The sequence below is a fragment of the Hordeum vulgare genome, chromosome 6H (genome assembly GCF_904849725.1).
Source record: "Hordeum vulgare subsp. vulgare chromosome 6H, MorexV3_pseudomolecules_assembly, whole genome shotgun sequence".
Taxonomy (NCBI): Eukaryota; Viridiplantae; Streptophyta; class Magnoliopsida; order Poales; family Poaceae; genus Hordeum; species Hordeum vulgare.
Window position 1 is genome coordinate 555,235,287 of NC_058523.1, and position 17,314 is coordinate 555,252,600.

The 17,314-nt window shown below is 47.5% G+C and overlaps 1 protein-coding gene across 3 annotated transcripts; it reads right to left on the reverse strand.

Annotated features, from left to right (window-relative positions):
• Nucleotides 1-589: 589 nt before the first annotated feature.
• LOC123404125 (putative F-box/FBD/LRR-repeat protein At1g78760) lies at nt 590-3,773 on the reverse strand. Of its 3 annotated transcripts, none has more exons than XM_045098051.1 (5): nt 3,549-3,773; nt 2,567-3,420; nt 1,953-2,006; nt 1,662-1,864; nt 590-1,064 (listed from the first exon to the last, which is right to left on the reverse strand). In XM_045098051.1, the coding sequence occupies exons 2-4, from the start codon at nt 3,389-3,391 to the stop codon at nt 1,694-1,696; spliced, it is 1,050 nt and encodes a 349-aa protein (XP_044953986.1). In that variant the 5' UTR covers nt 3,392-3,420; nt 3,549-3,773; the 3' UTR covers nt 590-1,064; nt 1,662-1,693. The 3 variants fall into 3 exon arrangements, with proteins under 3 accessions (XP_044953986.1, XP_044953984.1, XP_044953987.1); XM_045098049.1 differs by having other exon boundaries at nt 1,953-2,123; XM_045098052.1 differs by lacking the exons at nt 590-1,064; nt 1,662-1,864 and having other exon boundaries at nt 1,993-2,109.
• Between the last annotated feature and the right edge of the window lie 13,541 nt (nt 3,774-17,314).

Here is a 17,314-nt window from a genome sequence, read left to right on the forward strand (position 1 = left end):
CTGGAATGAGTAAAATGCGGACAATCGAAAACATCACAGGCATAGTGAGTAAAAATACAGTATGATCATGAACTACTAATGAATTGATGTGTTGCTGAGTGGCCATAAACAACCTATTTAGAATAAGGATACTCTCCAATCTCCATCAGTCTAAATACTACTACTATATATAGAGTCTCAAAGTCCATGTTTTCAGTGTACCTTGGACTAATGAACGAATTGCTAGCTTTTGACACTTGATTGCAGTCTAGTGATGAAACCCTGTGCAGCAAAACAAAGGGAAAACATCCATCCGGAGGACCAAATTTCATGGTCAGCATAGCATACGCTCCGGATCACCATACTGTGTGGCAAAAGAAAGAGATTCACACGCACAAGTATTTGTCCCCAATTCTGGTAACCGGAGACATACAACATATCCACGAATTCGGTCGCAATTCTGGTAACCAGAGACCTATAGTTGATTCCACCAAGTATTTACATCGACGCATCCCGAATTATGTTTCTCTTCACAAAAAAATCTAGCAACCACTCGGAAAAAATATCCAGCAGAATAGAAAGTGCAAACCTGAGCAGCAGCAGCACGACAAAAAGAAACATCTTTCATCCATTGGTTCAAGCAACTTCCACAAGGGTGCCTCTCTGTTTTTTGGGGAGAGACATAAGAAGATATGCAAAGGGTGTGGTTTTAGTTAGTATACACATGCATCTGGAAACTGATCCTCGCCACACGACGGAATTTACAGTTCTAGAATCAACCTAACGCGATCCTGGAGCAACCAAACACTAGACAGGGTCCCTGAAACATCATCTTGGCAGTTCAGGCCTGCCGCCGTGTTGAGGAAATGAGCATAAAATCACACTAGCAGGACCACGGTGACGGACACTATAACAACATGCTCTGACTGCATCCAAGCAGGCATACATACATCAGTTTACATACAAGATCATATATATGAACAGGACACAGGGAGGCGCATCCTGGGGTGGTATGGTGGAAAAAAACGCAGCAACTTCCTTCCTGGTGCGATACAGGGACAAAGGGACCAGCTCAAAATGGAAGCCTGCGTAAAAAACAGAGGAAACAATGAGAACATGAGAGCCCAACTTGGAAGAAGCGGTAGACAGATGCAGGGGAAACTGTATGAGAGATTATTCACTGATTGGATGGTCAATGGACCAGCATGCCACTTGATCTAGTCATGGGAATGTTGGAAGGATAGTTTGCTATTAACATGAAACTCAACACAAGGTTTAACTTTGTTGGTTCATAGGGTAGCGTAGCGATTGGTTATTTGCTCGATCTACAGGCAACAAAATAGCAACTGCTAAAACTGCCCCAATCCTATTACGAGGACGAAATGGACAGACACTTGCAAAGTCTTCCTGCCTTCGGTGCTGCCTCCCTTTAATACGCATATGCTAGTTTGACCAATCAAACATTTGATCCTTACTCCATACTTTCTATTATTATGAGTTTATGACTGCCAGGGATTGAAATGCATGGTGACATGGCAGGTGTAGAAATGGGGCAACAAGATCTAGTAAGGATTGTTGCTGCTTCAATAGGTTGGTCGGGACTATATATATCAGAGCACACTATGTACATACATATGCCGACTATCAAAGATATAATCGTGAAGAGTGGTCTGGTTACTTACAGTCGAACAGCAGAAGAAAGTTCTATTGGATGTCAAATTGCTCGGAAAAGCACTCCATGGGCACAGAGGATCTTTAGGATGCGGTCAACTATAACATCTTGCTTCATTGAGCTGCGTATGATTTTGACTACCTTGAGATGCTTCGATAGTGATGATTGTTCCTTTGGGTCATAGATTTCATATGTTTCCATCACATGCTCTTTCTGTAGCAAACGGAAATGTTTTACTCAAGTAAACAGGAGGTACATGGCGACTTCAAAGAAAAACCTATCGAACTTTGCGAATATATACCTCATGAGCTTGAAAATCAAGCCGAAGTGTCAGCGTCTCTAGAATTGGTGAGTGCTGGAGAAAGTAAACCAATTCAGTGAAATCATCAGCCACACACCATTTGTTCAGCAAAAGGCATTTGAGCTTGCTAAACATGGGGCACCATTTCAAATCCATTCTGAAAATAGATAACTGGACAAAATGAAGGGGGTTAAAAAAATAAAACAACTGCATGATGCTTTTTGAGATACAGAAGTACATGCTTTGGAAACTTTCTGGTGGTTCTTATTTTTCATAGAAATTAAGTTAATTAAGTGTTACAAGATAATGAGATCTATATCCAAAGTTGTACTTTGCCAGTTTCTGGTCTACTCAGAAATATTGCTCACAAATTAATCTCAATCCTACATGTTTTAATAGTACACATGACTAAAGTACCAAGTAGATGTATGCATATTGCCAGACGAGTACATGGAAACATCAAGATTCAAACATGTGAAACGGTGAAAACAACAATGCACATAATGAGCTTGTTCAATATGCTTGTACTGACGGATAACTGGATACAAAACATAAACGAGATCTAGCAGATGACAAACAGCAATAGGAATTAGCAAAAATGGGAGCATGCATACCTGATCATCAGTTGTTAACTCCAAATTTGTAGCTGCAGATAAGCCTTCCAAAACCACAGGAAATCCTGCCTGCCTATCACATCCTTCACATGGTACATCAAAACAGTAATGATACTGCTGATCAAATGATTCAACAGATGCCGTTACCAGCGATGGCATGCTATCAAGCAATGGAGTCAGACCCTGGCATGGAGCTAGTTTCAAGCTGATGAGATTTGGGGCAGAAATACGACGGCGGGTTTTATCGTCAAAACAACCGCCTTTGATGGTAAGATGCCGTACTGACTTGCACAAGATGCTCGCAAGGATGTTACAACCCTTCATCTCTAACACATCTAGCGCCTGACAGCCCGTGAAATCCACAGAGCGTTTGAACTGCATGAAACAAAGCTCCACCCTCTTGAGGTGCGAGGAGACGAGAACCAGGTTGGTCGTCAACGAACCAGCAACAACTCGTAGAGCCCGAACATCATGCGTGAAAGCGTACCGGAGCCACGGCTTGATGCGTTTGAACGCCTCCTCGCAGTGAAAAGTGTTGTATTCGGAAGAGATGTCACACACGCTGAGAGGTGTCGGGTGGCGGCGGCATAGCAGCTCGTCGACGAACTTGCTCCTGGGGCCGTCGTCGCCTCGCGGGTCATCCTCGAGGCGCAGGGCGGGCACGGACTTCCAGAGCGTGCGCCAGCGCCGGGCGAGCACGCACGTCCGCACGGAGTCGCGCGAGGGCAGGAACGACATCAGGTACGCCAGTAGGTCGTCCGGGAGGTCCCCGATGCGGTGCTCGCCGACGGCCGTGCTTCCCTCCTCCTTCAGCCTCCTGGACATTTCGTCGAACAGGCTGCCTGCGGTCCAAGCTGCAGAGTTCGTTTGATGTTCAGAGAAGGGAGCGAGTGCAAACGACGCACCGGAGAAGATGCACAGAAAAATATCTATCACCGGAGTGCAAACGACACACCGGACCGGAGTTCGCTTGCCTGCTCACCTAGCCACCGCCGCCGCAACAGCCCCTGCGTGACGAGTCAACTAAGCGAGGGAGAGGAGAAGCGGGAGTGCGATTTTGGGGGATTCTTGGGGGTGGCGCGCGGTGAGTTCCAAAGGGGGCGATCCGCGGCGAGCTCCGATGTCACGGCGGTGAGGCAGCCCGCGCGGACCGACGGTGAGGCGAGCTCGATGGCCAGAGGGACGCGGCGCTGCCGGCGCACAAATGTTTCTTTTAGGACGCAGGGTAGTCGGGAGTAGAAACATCTACAGAAATTTATTTATTTTGAAAGAAAAATAAAAAAAAAACTTGGCTAAATTAAAATAGAATTTCATCTCGCTTTATAAATAAAGCAACCAACTAGTATCACAACGAATAGCAACGCAGCACAAGGAAGTTAAAAAGAAAAACATAAGAGAAAGCATAAAAAAGACCACAAGTGGCCGTCATAATGCCGACGAAGAAAGTCGATGTGACGTCACCTATAGAGCCGCCAACATCCGCCCTAGGCGCTCCTGATCCCTTTGTCTAGTGTCAGTGCTGCAGAAACGCAAAAAAAATAAAGAACGAGTTAGATGCACGTTGTAAGAAGACTCTCTCGATCATCATCTTATTACGTGTTGTCCAGAATGTTCATGTCACGGCAGCGAATACTAGTCAAAAAAGGTGTCGTTGTTTACCGGATTGCACTGTTCTAAACTGAAAGGGCGTGGCTAGATCTGACGCCTCCCACTCAAATTCGAGGGCCTCTCGAACAAAACTCCACAATGACCTAGCCGTCGTGCACTTAAAGAGAATGTGGAGCCCATTTTCCATGACTCCACATAACGGACATAACCCACCACCTAGGCCATGCTGCTTGAACACCTCCATCCCAAATGGTAGACGATTCCTCAATAGTTGCCAAACAAAAATCTTAATTTTCAAGGGTAAAGGTGCCTTCTAGAGGGGTGCCCCCCACTGAAGCAGCGACTTCCGACAAAGCGCCCGATATGGCGATGCAATTGAAAAACCAAATCTCTTGAGGGAGAGAGATGCCAGCTAGCCTGGTCGAGGCAATGTCCACGCCCGACATAATGGTCGCTATTAGAGCACACCACTCTAACACCTCGGACGGACCCAATGAGCGACGAAATAAGATGTTCCATTGCCCACCTAAGACCGCCTTTGAGACTAGGAACGAAGGATCCACGCAGATGACAAACAGGCGAGGGAAACCTATGCAAAGAGCGGTCCCGCCTAACCACCAAACCATCCAAATCATGGCCCTTCCCCATTCCCAATCGCGAAAGATAGCCCCAAGCGAATCTCATGTTGTATCTTTTGGATGGACCGTCAGAACTAGGATCCCTCCAGGCGGTCCCACGCTAGGAAAGACACGCTCCTATGATGCCTACGTAACATTGAAATTCTAACAAATTCACTTTTGCCCACACGTGTGGCATGTTTGCACTTTGTCCACACGCGTCGATCCACGTTGATTCTGTTTTGCACGAACCTTAAAAGAATTTGTTGGAATTTCAATGCCACGTAGGCATCATCGTGTGTGGGGGATGTTGAAGAGTTCGCCCACACGACACGCAACGCGGTAGACAGATGCGTCGTGTGGGCGAATCAGTTTATGCCCACACAATCACCACCTAGTCCACGTGTGTGTGGGCGAACAGTTCTTCACCCACACGACGCTCGTACGTTATTAGATGGCAATTGCAGTTGCGCGTATGTAGCAACCAGGTAAACATACGCGGCAACTATGATTAATCATACATGGCAACTATGATTGGACCACATGTGGCAACTAGATAAACACACATGGCAACTATCCTCGGACAAATAAAGTGTCATTCCACAGGTAACTATAGTTAACCAAAACAGAGAGAGTTGCCATATTTTTTCAACTACATTTCCCATCCTGGGGGTAACTAACGTGTCATCCCATGGATAACTAACGTAGTTGCGTCATGTGTGTGGACATATTAGATTTGCTTCATGCCACACGCGAGGGTGTGGATGAGTAGTACTTGTTAAACGTGTGGCACGAATTAGCTACGCCCACACGTGTGAACAGTTCTAATGTTCGACCACATACGACCCACATGGGATGCCTCGTGCATACATCACACACGGTGTGTGAGCGGATATCTAATGTGCCACACGTGTGGTGAATATCGGGGCCCAATATCTATCACCGGAGACCGGATGGGCTCACCTCGCGCCGTCGCAGCAACCCCCGCATGACGAGTCAACTAAGGTAGGGAGTGCGATTTTGAGGGGTTCTGGGGTAGGGGGCTTGGGGGTGGCGCACGGTGTTAAGAGTGTCTCCAGTCGTTCGGTCTCCCAGGGCGTGAAATAGCGTCGACCGGGGCGCACCGGCGAAAAAATCGACGGGGCTCGGGTTCCCAGTCGCCCCCCCCCCCCCCAAGGTCGGCCCAACTGTTTTTCAACAAAAAAAACTCGGTACAAATTCGGCCAAAACGATCCAAATTTAAAGGAAATTCATAGTTTTTCATTGAAATTCGTACAGAAGTGAAATAAAAACATAACTAAACCCTAAATGGAAACTACGTCGTCGCCGCCCGCCGTTGCCACCCGCCGCCGCTGCCTTTTACATGTCGAGAAGCTTGTATAAGTTGGTCTAGTCACTACCGTCGTCGTCCTGCGCTACACTGTCGTCCTTGCTGCACCTCTACCCTGGGTCGCCGTGGCGAATGGGGTTGGAAGGCTCAAGCGCCTCCTCGTCGCTGTCGTGGAGGATGACGACGCCGTCCTCCTCGCGGTTGCGGCGCCGGACGGCGATCTCCTCAAGGGCGCGGCGCTGGCGCTCCATCTCCTCCCGAACATAGTCGTCCCGCGCCCATTTGAGGGTGGTCTCGTCGTCGACAGCCATGGCCAGGTGCTCCTGCTTGAGCGTCGACTCTTTCTTCGGCTTTACGAGGCAGGAGGAGGGGTCGGGCTCGTTGATGACGATGCCACCGCTGCGCGTGCACCGCCCTAGCGGCGTCTCCTGCGGCTCCGATCTTGGAATCATAAAACCCATCTGGAATCACCCCACCTTCTAAGAAACTACACATTACATAACATATTTCCCCACCAGATAGCTACTAGTGATGTAGATAAACAATACTGGAAAACCCATTCGATATAGGAGCTTTCTAGGTCCCATCAAGAACAAAGGCATGTCTAGTCTCATCATTGGTATAAGGCTTACCGAGCTCGTCATTTTCATCCGTAATTCTCTTGGAAACCACATTAAGCACATTTCAGCGCACCGGGATGTGAAAAAGGGCAAGAAAGATATCGTGTTCCGTCCCAAGAGACCGACCTGGTCTTCACATGTGTCATCAGAAGGTCTAAGGCGTCAAATCTAACTAGTCCTTCTCCAAGCTGATGCAGGAGCATGGAAGGAGTATTCAGGTCTCCCTATCGGAACCATTCGTGTGATCTTTGTCAGGCCATTATTTCCTCCTTCTGGAATAACTCAAAGAGGATTTTCAACCTGTAATTCTCCGGCAATATCTGCGGTCCTATGGGGGCTAGTTTGAAGTCTGTCTCGGTTGTTTCTCCCTCTTATCGTTTTTCCGCTTGGCCGAAACAAAAGCCGCTCTACTCTAGGAATTCGGTGAATACGAGAGAGAATTCAGTTTCACCCATGTATCCTGTATCGACAGCCCCCTGTGCATTTTTCAGTCCACTCCATAATCTCCCCGTAACCTAAAACCCGCACCCAGCCACGACACCTCAAAATAGATATTGATGTTTGAGGCCGATTTTAGAATGTGCCAAGGGTACCAAGATATCGTACTGATCAGATGAAGTGATGGTTGTTAGAGTTTCTTATGTCTGATCTTGGACCTCTTCGCTATTTCTTTGGAATTGAAGTCTCTTCTATCTTTCAGGGGTTTTTTTTCGCACGCGCAACTCGTGCTTTTTCCTCCTTCCCGACGCTCTCGCTGCAGCCTCTCTCGCCGACGCTTCCTCCCGCGTCGTGCTCGTGCTACAACCGCGTCTCCAGCCCGCCCCACCCCGCCGCCGCCCCTTCCCGCCTGTCCGCCACCGCTGATCTCGCTGCTGTCCGCCGCCAGCTCGGGCTCTAGATCGAGGTGCGATCTCGCGCCGGATCCTGCTGATCCACGTATATCGAGAGAAATCATCAATAAAGATAATATAGTAGCGATGGCCTCCCTTCGAGGAAAAGGGAGTTGTACCCCAAACATCCGAGTAAACAAGGTCAAAAGGACGCTTAGACACAGTATCGCTATGAGGATAAGGTAACTGGACCTGTTTACCAAGCTGGCAGCCCTGACAGTCTAAAGACACACCACCGGAGACGGATCCAAGAAGACCACGTCGAACTAAGGATGAGAGACGAGAGCCACATAAATGACCCAGACGATGATGTCACTCTTGAAAAGAGCTGATAGACAAGGCAGTAGAGGAGGAGAGACTGGCTGCGGTGGCAGCGGATGGAAGGTGAAGCCAGTCAAGCTCCCAGAGCCCCTGAGAGTCACGACGCCGGGGGCCAGCACCAAGAAGAGCACCAGTGTGACGGTCCAGAATTGAACATGAGTCAAAGTCAAGAATGACCCGACAATCAGAGTCAACAATCTGACCACCAGAAAGGAGCTGCATGGTAAGCCGAGGAACATGAGCAACATCGGGAACATGAAAAGATGAAGTGCTAAGAGTGCCTCGGCCAGTAACCGTGGAGATAAGTACCATCAGGAGTAAGAACATGAACAGGAGAATCAAGTGGTCGAGTAGATGAGAGAGTGGATGAATCAGGAGTCATATAAAAAGATGCTCCAGTATCAAGAACCCACGGAGATGTACCTGCGTGTGTAGAAGGTGGTCTTGTTGGAATTATGCCCTAGAGGCAATAATAAATGTATGGTTATTATTATAATTCCTGTATCAAGATAATAGTTTATTATCCATGCTATAATTGTATTGAATGAAGACTCATTTACATGTGTGGATACATAGACAAAACACCGTCCCTAGCATGCCTCTAGTTGGCTAGCCAGTTGATCGATGATAGTCAGTGTCTTCTGATTATGAACAAGGTGTTGTTGCTTGATAACTGGATCACGTCATTAGGAGAATCACGTGATGGACTAGACCCAAACTAATAGACGTAGCATGTTGATCGTGTCATTTTGTTGCTACTGTTTTCTGCGTGTCAAGTATTTATTCCTATGACCATGAGATCATATAACTCACTGACACCGGAGGAATGCTTTGTGTGTATCAAACGTCGCAACGTAACTGGGTGACTATAAAGATGCTCTACAGGTATCTCCGAAGGTGTTAGTTGAGTTAGTATGGATCAAGACTGGGATTTGTCACTCCGTGTGACGGAGAGGTATCTCGGGGCCCACTCGGTAATACAACATCACACACAAGCCTTGCAAGCAATGTAACTTAGTGTAAGTTGCGGGATCTTGTATTACGGAACGAGTAAAGAGACTTGCCGGTAAACGAGATTGAAATAGGTATACGGATACTGACGATCGAATCTCGGGCAAGTAACATACCGAAGGACAAAGGGAATGACATACGGGATTATACGAATCCTTGGCACTGAGGTTCAAACGATAAAGATCTTCGTAGAATATGTAGGATCCAATATGGGCATCCAGGTCCCGCTATTGGATATTGACCGAGGAGTCTCTCGGGTCATGTCTACATAGTTCTCGAACCCGCAGGGTCTGCACACTTAAGGTTCGACGTTGTTTTATGCGTATTTGAGTTATATGGTTGGTTACCGAATGTTGTTCGGAGTCCCGGATGAGATCACGGACGTCACGAGGGTTTCCGGAATGGTCCGGAAACGAAGATTGATATATAGGATGACCTCATTTGATTACCGGAAGGTTTTCGGAGTTACCGGGAATGTACCGGGAATGACGAATGGGTTCCGGGAGTTCACCGGAGGGGGGCAACCCACTCCGGGGAAGCCCATAGGCTTTTGGGGGACACACCAGCCCTTAGTGGGCTGGTGGGACAGCCCCAAGGGAGCCTATGCGCCAAGATAAGAAAATCAAAGGAAAAGAAAAAAAAGAGGGAAGAAGTGGGAAGGGAGGGGGACTCCTCCCACCAAACCAAGTCCAACTCGGTTTTGGGGGGGGGGGGGTCCTCCCCCCCTTGGCTCGGCCGACCCCTTGGGAGTCCCTTGGACCCCAAGGCAAGGTCCCCCTCCCTCCTCCTATATATATGGGGCTTTTAGGGCAGATTTGAGACGACTTTCTCACGGCTGCCCGACCACATACCTCCATAGTTTTTCCTCTAGATCGTGTTTCTGCGGAGCTCGGGCGGAGCCCTGCTGAGACAAGATCATCACCAACCTCCGGAGCGCCGTCACGCTGCCGGAGAACTCTTCTACCTCTCCGTCTCTCTTGCTGGATCAAGAAGGCCGAGATCATCGTCGAGCTGTACGTGTGCTGAACGCGGAGGTGCCGTCCGTTCGGTACTAGATCGTGGGACTGATCGCGGGATTGTTCGCGGGGCGGATCGAGGGACGTGAGGACGTTCCACTACATCAACCGCGTTCTCTAACGCTTCTGCTGTACGATCTACAAGGGTACGTAGATCACTCATCCCCTCTCGTAGATGGACATCACCATGATAGGTCTTCGTGCGCGTAGGAAAATTTTTGTTTCCCACGCGACGTTCCCCAACAGTGGCATCATGAGCTAGGTTCATGCGTAGATGTCTTCTCAAGTAGAACACAAAAGGTTTTGTGGGCGGTGATGTGCGTTTTGCTGCCCTCCTTAGTCTTTTCTTGATTCCGCGGTATTGTTGGATTGAAGCGGCTTGGACCGACATTACTCGTACGCTTACAAGAGACTGGTTTCATCGTTACGAGTAACCCCCTTTGCTCAAAGATGACTGGCAAGTGACGGTTTCTCCAACTTTAGTTGAATCGGATTTGACCGAGGAGGTCCTTGGATGAGGTTAAATAGCAACTCATATATCTCCGTTGTGGTGTTTGCGTAAGTAAGATGCGATCCTACTAGATACCCTTGGTCACCACGTAAAACTTGCAACAACAAAATTAGAGGACGTCTAACTTGTTTTTGCAGGGTATGATTGTGATGTGATATGGCCAATGATGTGATGTGATATATTGGATGTATGAGATGATCATGTTGTAATAGAAATATCGACTTGCACGTCGATGGTACGGCAACCGGCAGGAGCCATAGGGTTGTCTTTATACTAACATATTTGTGCTTGCAGATGCGTTTACTATTTTGCTAGGATGTAGCTTTAGTAGTAATAGCATAAGTAGCACGACAACCCCGATGGCAACACGTTGATGGATGATCATGGTGTGGCGCCGGTGACAAGAAGATCGTGCCGGTGCTTTGGTGATGGAGATCAAGAAGCACGTGATGATGGCCATATCATGTCACTTATGAATTGCATGTGATGTTAATCATTTTATGCACCTTATTTTGCTTAGAACGACGGTAGCATTATGAGGTGATCTCTCACTAAAATTTCAAGACGAAATTGTGTTCTCCCCGACTGTGCACCGTTGCTACAGTTCGTCGTTTCGAGACACCATGTGATGATCGGGTGTGATAGACTCAACGTTCACATACAACGGGTGCAAAACAGTTGCGCACGCGGAACACTCGGGTTAAGCTTGACGAGCCTAGCATGTGCAGACATGGCCTCGGAACACATGAGACCTAAAGGTCGATCATGAATCATATAGTCGATATGATTAGCATAGGGATGCTTACCACTGAAACTGTTGGGTAACGTAGCATAAATTCAAAAAATTTCCTACGCATGTTCAGATCTTCCTATGGAGAGACCAGCAACGAGAGAGGGGTAAGAGCATCTTCGTACCTTTGAAGATCGCTAAGCGGAAGCGTTGCTAGAACGCGGTTGATGGAGTCGTACTCGCAGCGATTCCGATCTAGTGCCGAACAACGGCACCTCCGCGTTCAACACACGTGCAGCCCGGTGACGTCTCCCGCACCTTGATCCAGCAAGGAGGAGGGAGAGGTTGGGGAAGAAGACCAGCAACACGACGGCGTGGTGTTGGTGGAGAGACGAGGTCTCCCGGCAAGGCTTCGCCAAGCACCGGCAGAGAGGAGGAGGGAGAGGGCAGGGCTGCGAGAGAGAGATTAAACCGTGTCCCAAACAGCCCCGAACCTCATCTATATATAGGGGGAGGGGGAGGGGGCGCAGCCCTTAGGGTTCCCACCCCTAAGGGGTGCGGCAGCCCTCAGATGGGGAAGGGGTGGCGGCCAGGGCAAGGGGGAGGGGTGGCGCACCCCTCTGGTGGGCCTAAGGCCCACCTAAATTAGGGTTCCCCCCCTCTTTTCCTTTCCCTGCGCCATGGGCTGAGTGGGGAGGCACACCAGCCCAACTAGGGGCTGGTTCCCACCCCCACTTAGCCCATCTTACCTCTTGGGGTCGCAGCCCCCCTTCGGTGGTCCCCCGGGACCACCTTCGGTGGTCCCGGTGGTCCCGGTACGTTACCGGTGATGCCCGAAACACTTCCGGTGTCCGAAACCATCCGTCCTATATATCAATCTTTACCTCCGGAAAATTCCGGAGCTCCTCGTGACGTCCGGGATCTCATCCGGGACTCCGAACAACTTTCGGTAATCTCGTATAATAATTCCCTATAACCCTAGCGTCATCGAACCTTAAGTGTGTAGACCCTACGGGTTCGGGAGACAGGCAGACATGACCGAGACACCTCTCTGGCCAATAACCATCAGCGGGGTCTGGATACCCATGGTGGCTCCCACTAGCTCCACGATGATCTCATCGGATGAACCACGATGTCAAGGATTCAATCAATCCCGTATACGATTCCCTTTGTCTGTCGGTATAGAACTTGCCCGAGATTCGATCGTCGGTATACCTATACCTTGTTCAATCTCGTTACCGGTAAGTCTCTTTACTCGTTCCGTAGCACGTCATCGTGTGACTAACTCCTTAGTCACATTGAGCTCATGATGATGTTCTACCGAGTGGGCCCAGAGATACCTCTCCGTCACACGGAGTGACAAATCCCGATCTCGATTCGTGCCAACCCAACAGGCACTTTCGGAGGTACCCGTAGTGCACCTTTATAGTCACCCAGTTACGTTGTGACGTTTGATACACCCAAAGCACTCCTACGGTATCCGGGAGTTGCACAATCTCACGGTCGAAGGAAAATCTACTTGACATTAGAAAAGCATTAGCATACGAACAATACGATCTAGTGCTAGGCTTAGGATTGGGTCTTGTCCACCACATCATTCTCCCAATGATGTGATCCCGTTATCAATGACATCCAATGTCTATGATCAGGAAACCATGATCATCTATTGACTAACGAGCTAGCTAACTAGAGGCTTGCTAGGGACACATTGTGATCTATTCATTCACACATGTATTACTGTTTCCTGTTAATACAATTATAGCATGAACGATAGACGATTATCATGAACAAGAAAATATGACAATAACCATTTTATTATTGCCTCTAGGGCATATTTCCAACAGAAACTACTCTCGACTCACGTGATGATCGGACTTGGGATAGTGTAAGTGGATCATGAACCACTCAAATGACTAGAGAGATGTACTTTTTGAGTGGGAGTTTAGCATATAATTTGATTAAGTTGAACTCTAATTATCTTGAACATAGTCTAAGTCCACTTTGAATATATTTGTGTTGTAGATCATGGCTCACGCAAGTGTCATCCTGAATTTTAATACGTTCCTAGAGAAAGCTAAGTTGAAAGATGATGGAAGCAACTTTGTAGACTGGGCTCGTAATCTTAAGCTAATCTTACAAGCTGGAAAGAAGGATTATGTCCTTAATGCTGCGCTAGGATATGAACCACCCGCTACGGCTGATCAGGATGTTAAGAACGCTTGGTTAGCGCGTAAGGAGGACTACTCAATAGTTCAATGTGCAGTCTTGTATGGCTTAGAGCCGGGACTTCAACGTCGCTTTGAGCGTCATGGAGCATTTGAGATGTTCCAGGAGTTGAAGTTTATCTTTCAGAAGAACGCCCGGATCGAGAGGTATGAGACCTCCGATAAATTCTATGCTTGCAAGATGGAGGAAAACTCGTCTGTCAGTGAACATGTGCTCAAAATGTCTGGGTACTCAAACCGTCTAGCTGAACTGGGGATTGAACTCCCGCAAGAAGCTATCACTGACAGAATCCTCCAATCACTGCCGCCAAGCTATAAAGGCTTTGTGTTGAACTACAACATGCAAGGGATGAACAAGTCTCCGGGCGAGTTGTTTGCGATGCTGAAAGTCGCAGAGTCTGAACTCCGTAAAGAGCATCAAATGTTGATGGTGAGCAAGACCACTAGTTTCAAGAGAAATGGCAAAGGCAAGAAGGGCAATTCGAAGAAGAGCGGCAAGCCTGTTGCCAATCCGCCGAAGAAACCCAAGGCTGGACCTAAGCCTGAAACAGAGTGCTTCTATTGCAAGGGTATGGGTCACTGGAAGCGCAATTGCCCCAAGTATCTGGCAGATAAGAAGGTGGGCAAAGAAAAATCAGGTATATTTGATATACATGTTATTGATGTGTACTTAACCGGCTCTCGTAGTAGTGCCTGGGTATTCGATACCGGTTCTGTTGCTCACATTTGCAACTCGAAGCAGGAACTGCGGAATAGACGAAGGCTGGCGAAAGACGAAGTGACGATGCGCGTAGGAAACGGTTCCAAGGTTGATGCAATCGCCGTCGGCACCGTGTCACTTCAACTACCATCGGGATTAGTGATGAACTTAAATCATTGTTATTTAGTGCCTGCGTTGAGCATGAACATTATATCTGGATCTTGTTTATTGCGAGACGGTTACTCTTTTAAGTCTGAGAATAATGGTTGTTCTATTTCTATGAGTAACATCTTTTATGGTCATGCACCGAATGTGAGAGGATTGTTCATATTGAATCTCGATAGCGATACGCATATACATAACATTGAGACCAAAAGAGTTAGAGTAAACAATGATAGCGCCATATTTTTGTGGCACTGCCGCTTGGGTCATATTGGTGTAAAGCGCATGAAGAAACTCCATGCTGATGGACTTTTGGAGTCACTTGACTTTGATTCACTTGACACATGCGAACCATGCCTCATGGGCAAGATGACTAAAACTCCGTTCTCCGGAACAATGGAGCGTGCAAGTGACTTGTTGGAAATCATACATACCGATGTGTGTGGTCCGATGAGCGTGGAGGCACGCGGCGGATATCGTTATTTTCTCACCTTCACTGACGATTTAAGTAGATATGGTTATGTCTACTTGATGAAGCACAAGTCTGAAGCATTTGAAAAGTTCAAGCAATTTCAGAGTGAAGTAGAAAATCATCGTAACAAGAAGATCAAGTTCCTACGGTCTGATCGTGGGGGTGAATATCTGAGTTTCGAGTTTGGTACTCACTTAAGACAATGTGGAATTGTTTCGCAGTTAACACCGCCTGGAACACCACAACGTAATGGTGTGTCCGAATGTCGTAATCGTACATTGTTAGAGATGGTGCGATCTATGATGTCTCTTACTGATTTGCCGTTATCATTTTGGGGTTATGCATTAGAAACAGCTGCATTCACTTTAAATAGGGCACCATCAAAATCCGTCGAGACGACACCATACGAACTGTGGTATGGCAAAAGACCAAAGTTGTCGTTTCTTAAAGTTTGGGGATGTGATGCTTATGTCAAAAAGCTTCAGCCTGAAAAGCTGGAACCCAAAGCGGAAAGGTGCGTCTTCATAGGTTACCCAAGGGAGACAGTTAGGTACACCTTCTATCTCAAATCCGAGGGCAAAGTGTTTGTTGCTAAAAACGGAACTTTTCTCGAGAAGGAGTTTCTCTCGAGAGAATTGAGTGGGAGGAAGATAGAACTTGACGAGGTTGTCGAACCTCTCATCCCTCTGGATGGTGGCGCAGGGCAAGGGGAAACCTCTGTCGTTGCGACGCCGGTTGAGGAGGAAGTTAATGATGATAATCATGAAACTCCAGTTCAAGTTTCTGTTGAACCACGCAGGTCGACGAGATCACGCGCTGCTCCAGAGTGGTACGGTAATCCCGTCTTGTCGATCATGTTGTTAGACAACAATGAACCTGCAAATTATGAAGAAGCAATGGTGGGCCCAGATTCCAACAAATGGCTAGAAGCCATGAAATCCGAGATAGGATCCATGTATGAGAACAAAGTGTGGACTTTGGAGATACTACCTGAAGGCCGCAAGGCTATTCAGAACAAATGGATCTTTAAGAAGAAGACGGACGCTGACGGTAATGTGACCGTTTATAAAGCTCGACTTGTGGCAAAGGGTTTTTCACAAGTTCCAGGAGTTGACTACGATGAGACCTTCTCACCCGTAGCGATGCTTAAGTCCGTCAGAATCATGTTAGCAATAGCTGCATTTTTCGATTATGAAATCTGGCAGATGGATGTCAAAACGGTGTTCCTTAACGGTTTCCTTAAGGAAGAGTTGTATATGATGCAACCCGAAGGTTTTGTCGATCCTAAAAATGCTGACAAGGTATGCAAGCTCCAGCGATCCATTTATGGACTGGTGCAAGCATCTCGGAGTTGGAACAAACGCTTTGATGAGGTGATCAAAGCATTTGGGTTTATACAAGTGGTTGGAGAATCTTGTATTTACAAGAAAGTGAGTGGGAGCTCTGTGGCGTTTCTAATATTATATGTGGATGACATATTACTGATTGGAAACAACGTAGAGCTTTTGGAGAGCATAAAAGGTTACTTGAATAAAAGTTTCTCTATGAAGGACCTAGGAGAAGCTGCTTACATTCTAGGCATTAAGATCTATAGGGATAGATCAAAACGCCTGATAGGACTTTCACAAAGCACATACCTTGATAAAGTTTTGAAGAGGTTCAAAATGGAACAGTCCAAGAAAGGGTTCTTGCCAGTGTTACAAGGTACGAGATTGAGTAAGACTCAGTGCCCAGCAACTGATGAAGATAGAGAGCATATGCGCTCCGTCCCCTATGCTTCAGCCATAGGCTCTATCATGTATGCAATGCTGTGCACTAGACCGGATGTTAGCCTGGCCATAAGTATGGCAGGTAGGTTCCAGAGTAATCCAGGAGTGGATCACTGGACGGCGGTCAAGAATATCCTGAAGTACCTGAAAAGGACTAAGGAGATGTTTCTCGTGTATGGAGGTGACGAAGAGCTCGCCGTAAAAGGTTACGTCGATGCAAGCTTTGACACAGATCCGGACGACTCTAAGTCGCAAACCGGATACGTATTTATTCTTAATGGGGGTGCAGTAAGCTGGTGCAGTTCCAAGCAAAGCGTCGTAGCAGATTCTACATGTGAAGCAGAGTACATGGCTGCCTCGAAGGCGGCTAAGGAGGGTGTCTGGATGAAGCAGTTCATGACGGATCTTGGAGTGGTGCCAAAGTGCACTGGATCCAGTAACCTTGTTCTGTGACAACACTGGTGCTATTGCCTTAGCAAAGGAACCGAGGTTTCACAAGAAGACCAGACACATCAAACGACGCTTCAACCTCATCCGCGACTACGTCGAGGAGGAGGACGTAAATATATGCAAAGTGCACACGGATCTGAATGTAGCAGACCCGCTGACTAAACCTCTTCCATGGCCAAAACATGATCGACACCAGAACTGTATGGGTGTTAGATTTATTACAATGTAATTCACATGGTGATGTGAGGGCTAGATTATTGACTCTAGTGCAAGTGGGAGACTGTTGGAATTATGCCCTAGAGGCAATAATAAATGT

Excerpts from the sequence above, each read along its gene's own strand:
- LOC123404125 (XM_045098049.1), bottom strand. The coding sequence starts at position 3,391 with ATGTCCAGGAGGCTGAAGGAGGAGGGAAGCACGGCCGTCGGCGAGCAC. Across the intron at positions 2,124-2,566 it reads AGTTAACAACTGATGATCAG|TTATCTATTTTCAGAATGGA; the intron begins GTATGCATGCTC and ends CATTTTGTCCAG. Across the intron at positions 1,865-1,952 it reads TTGATTTTCAAGCTCATGAG|AAAGAGCATGTGATGGAAAC; the intron begins GTATATATTCGC and ends CGTTTGCTACAG.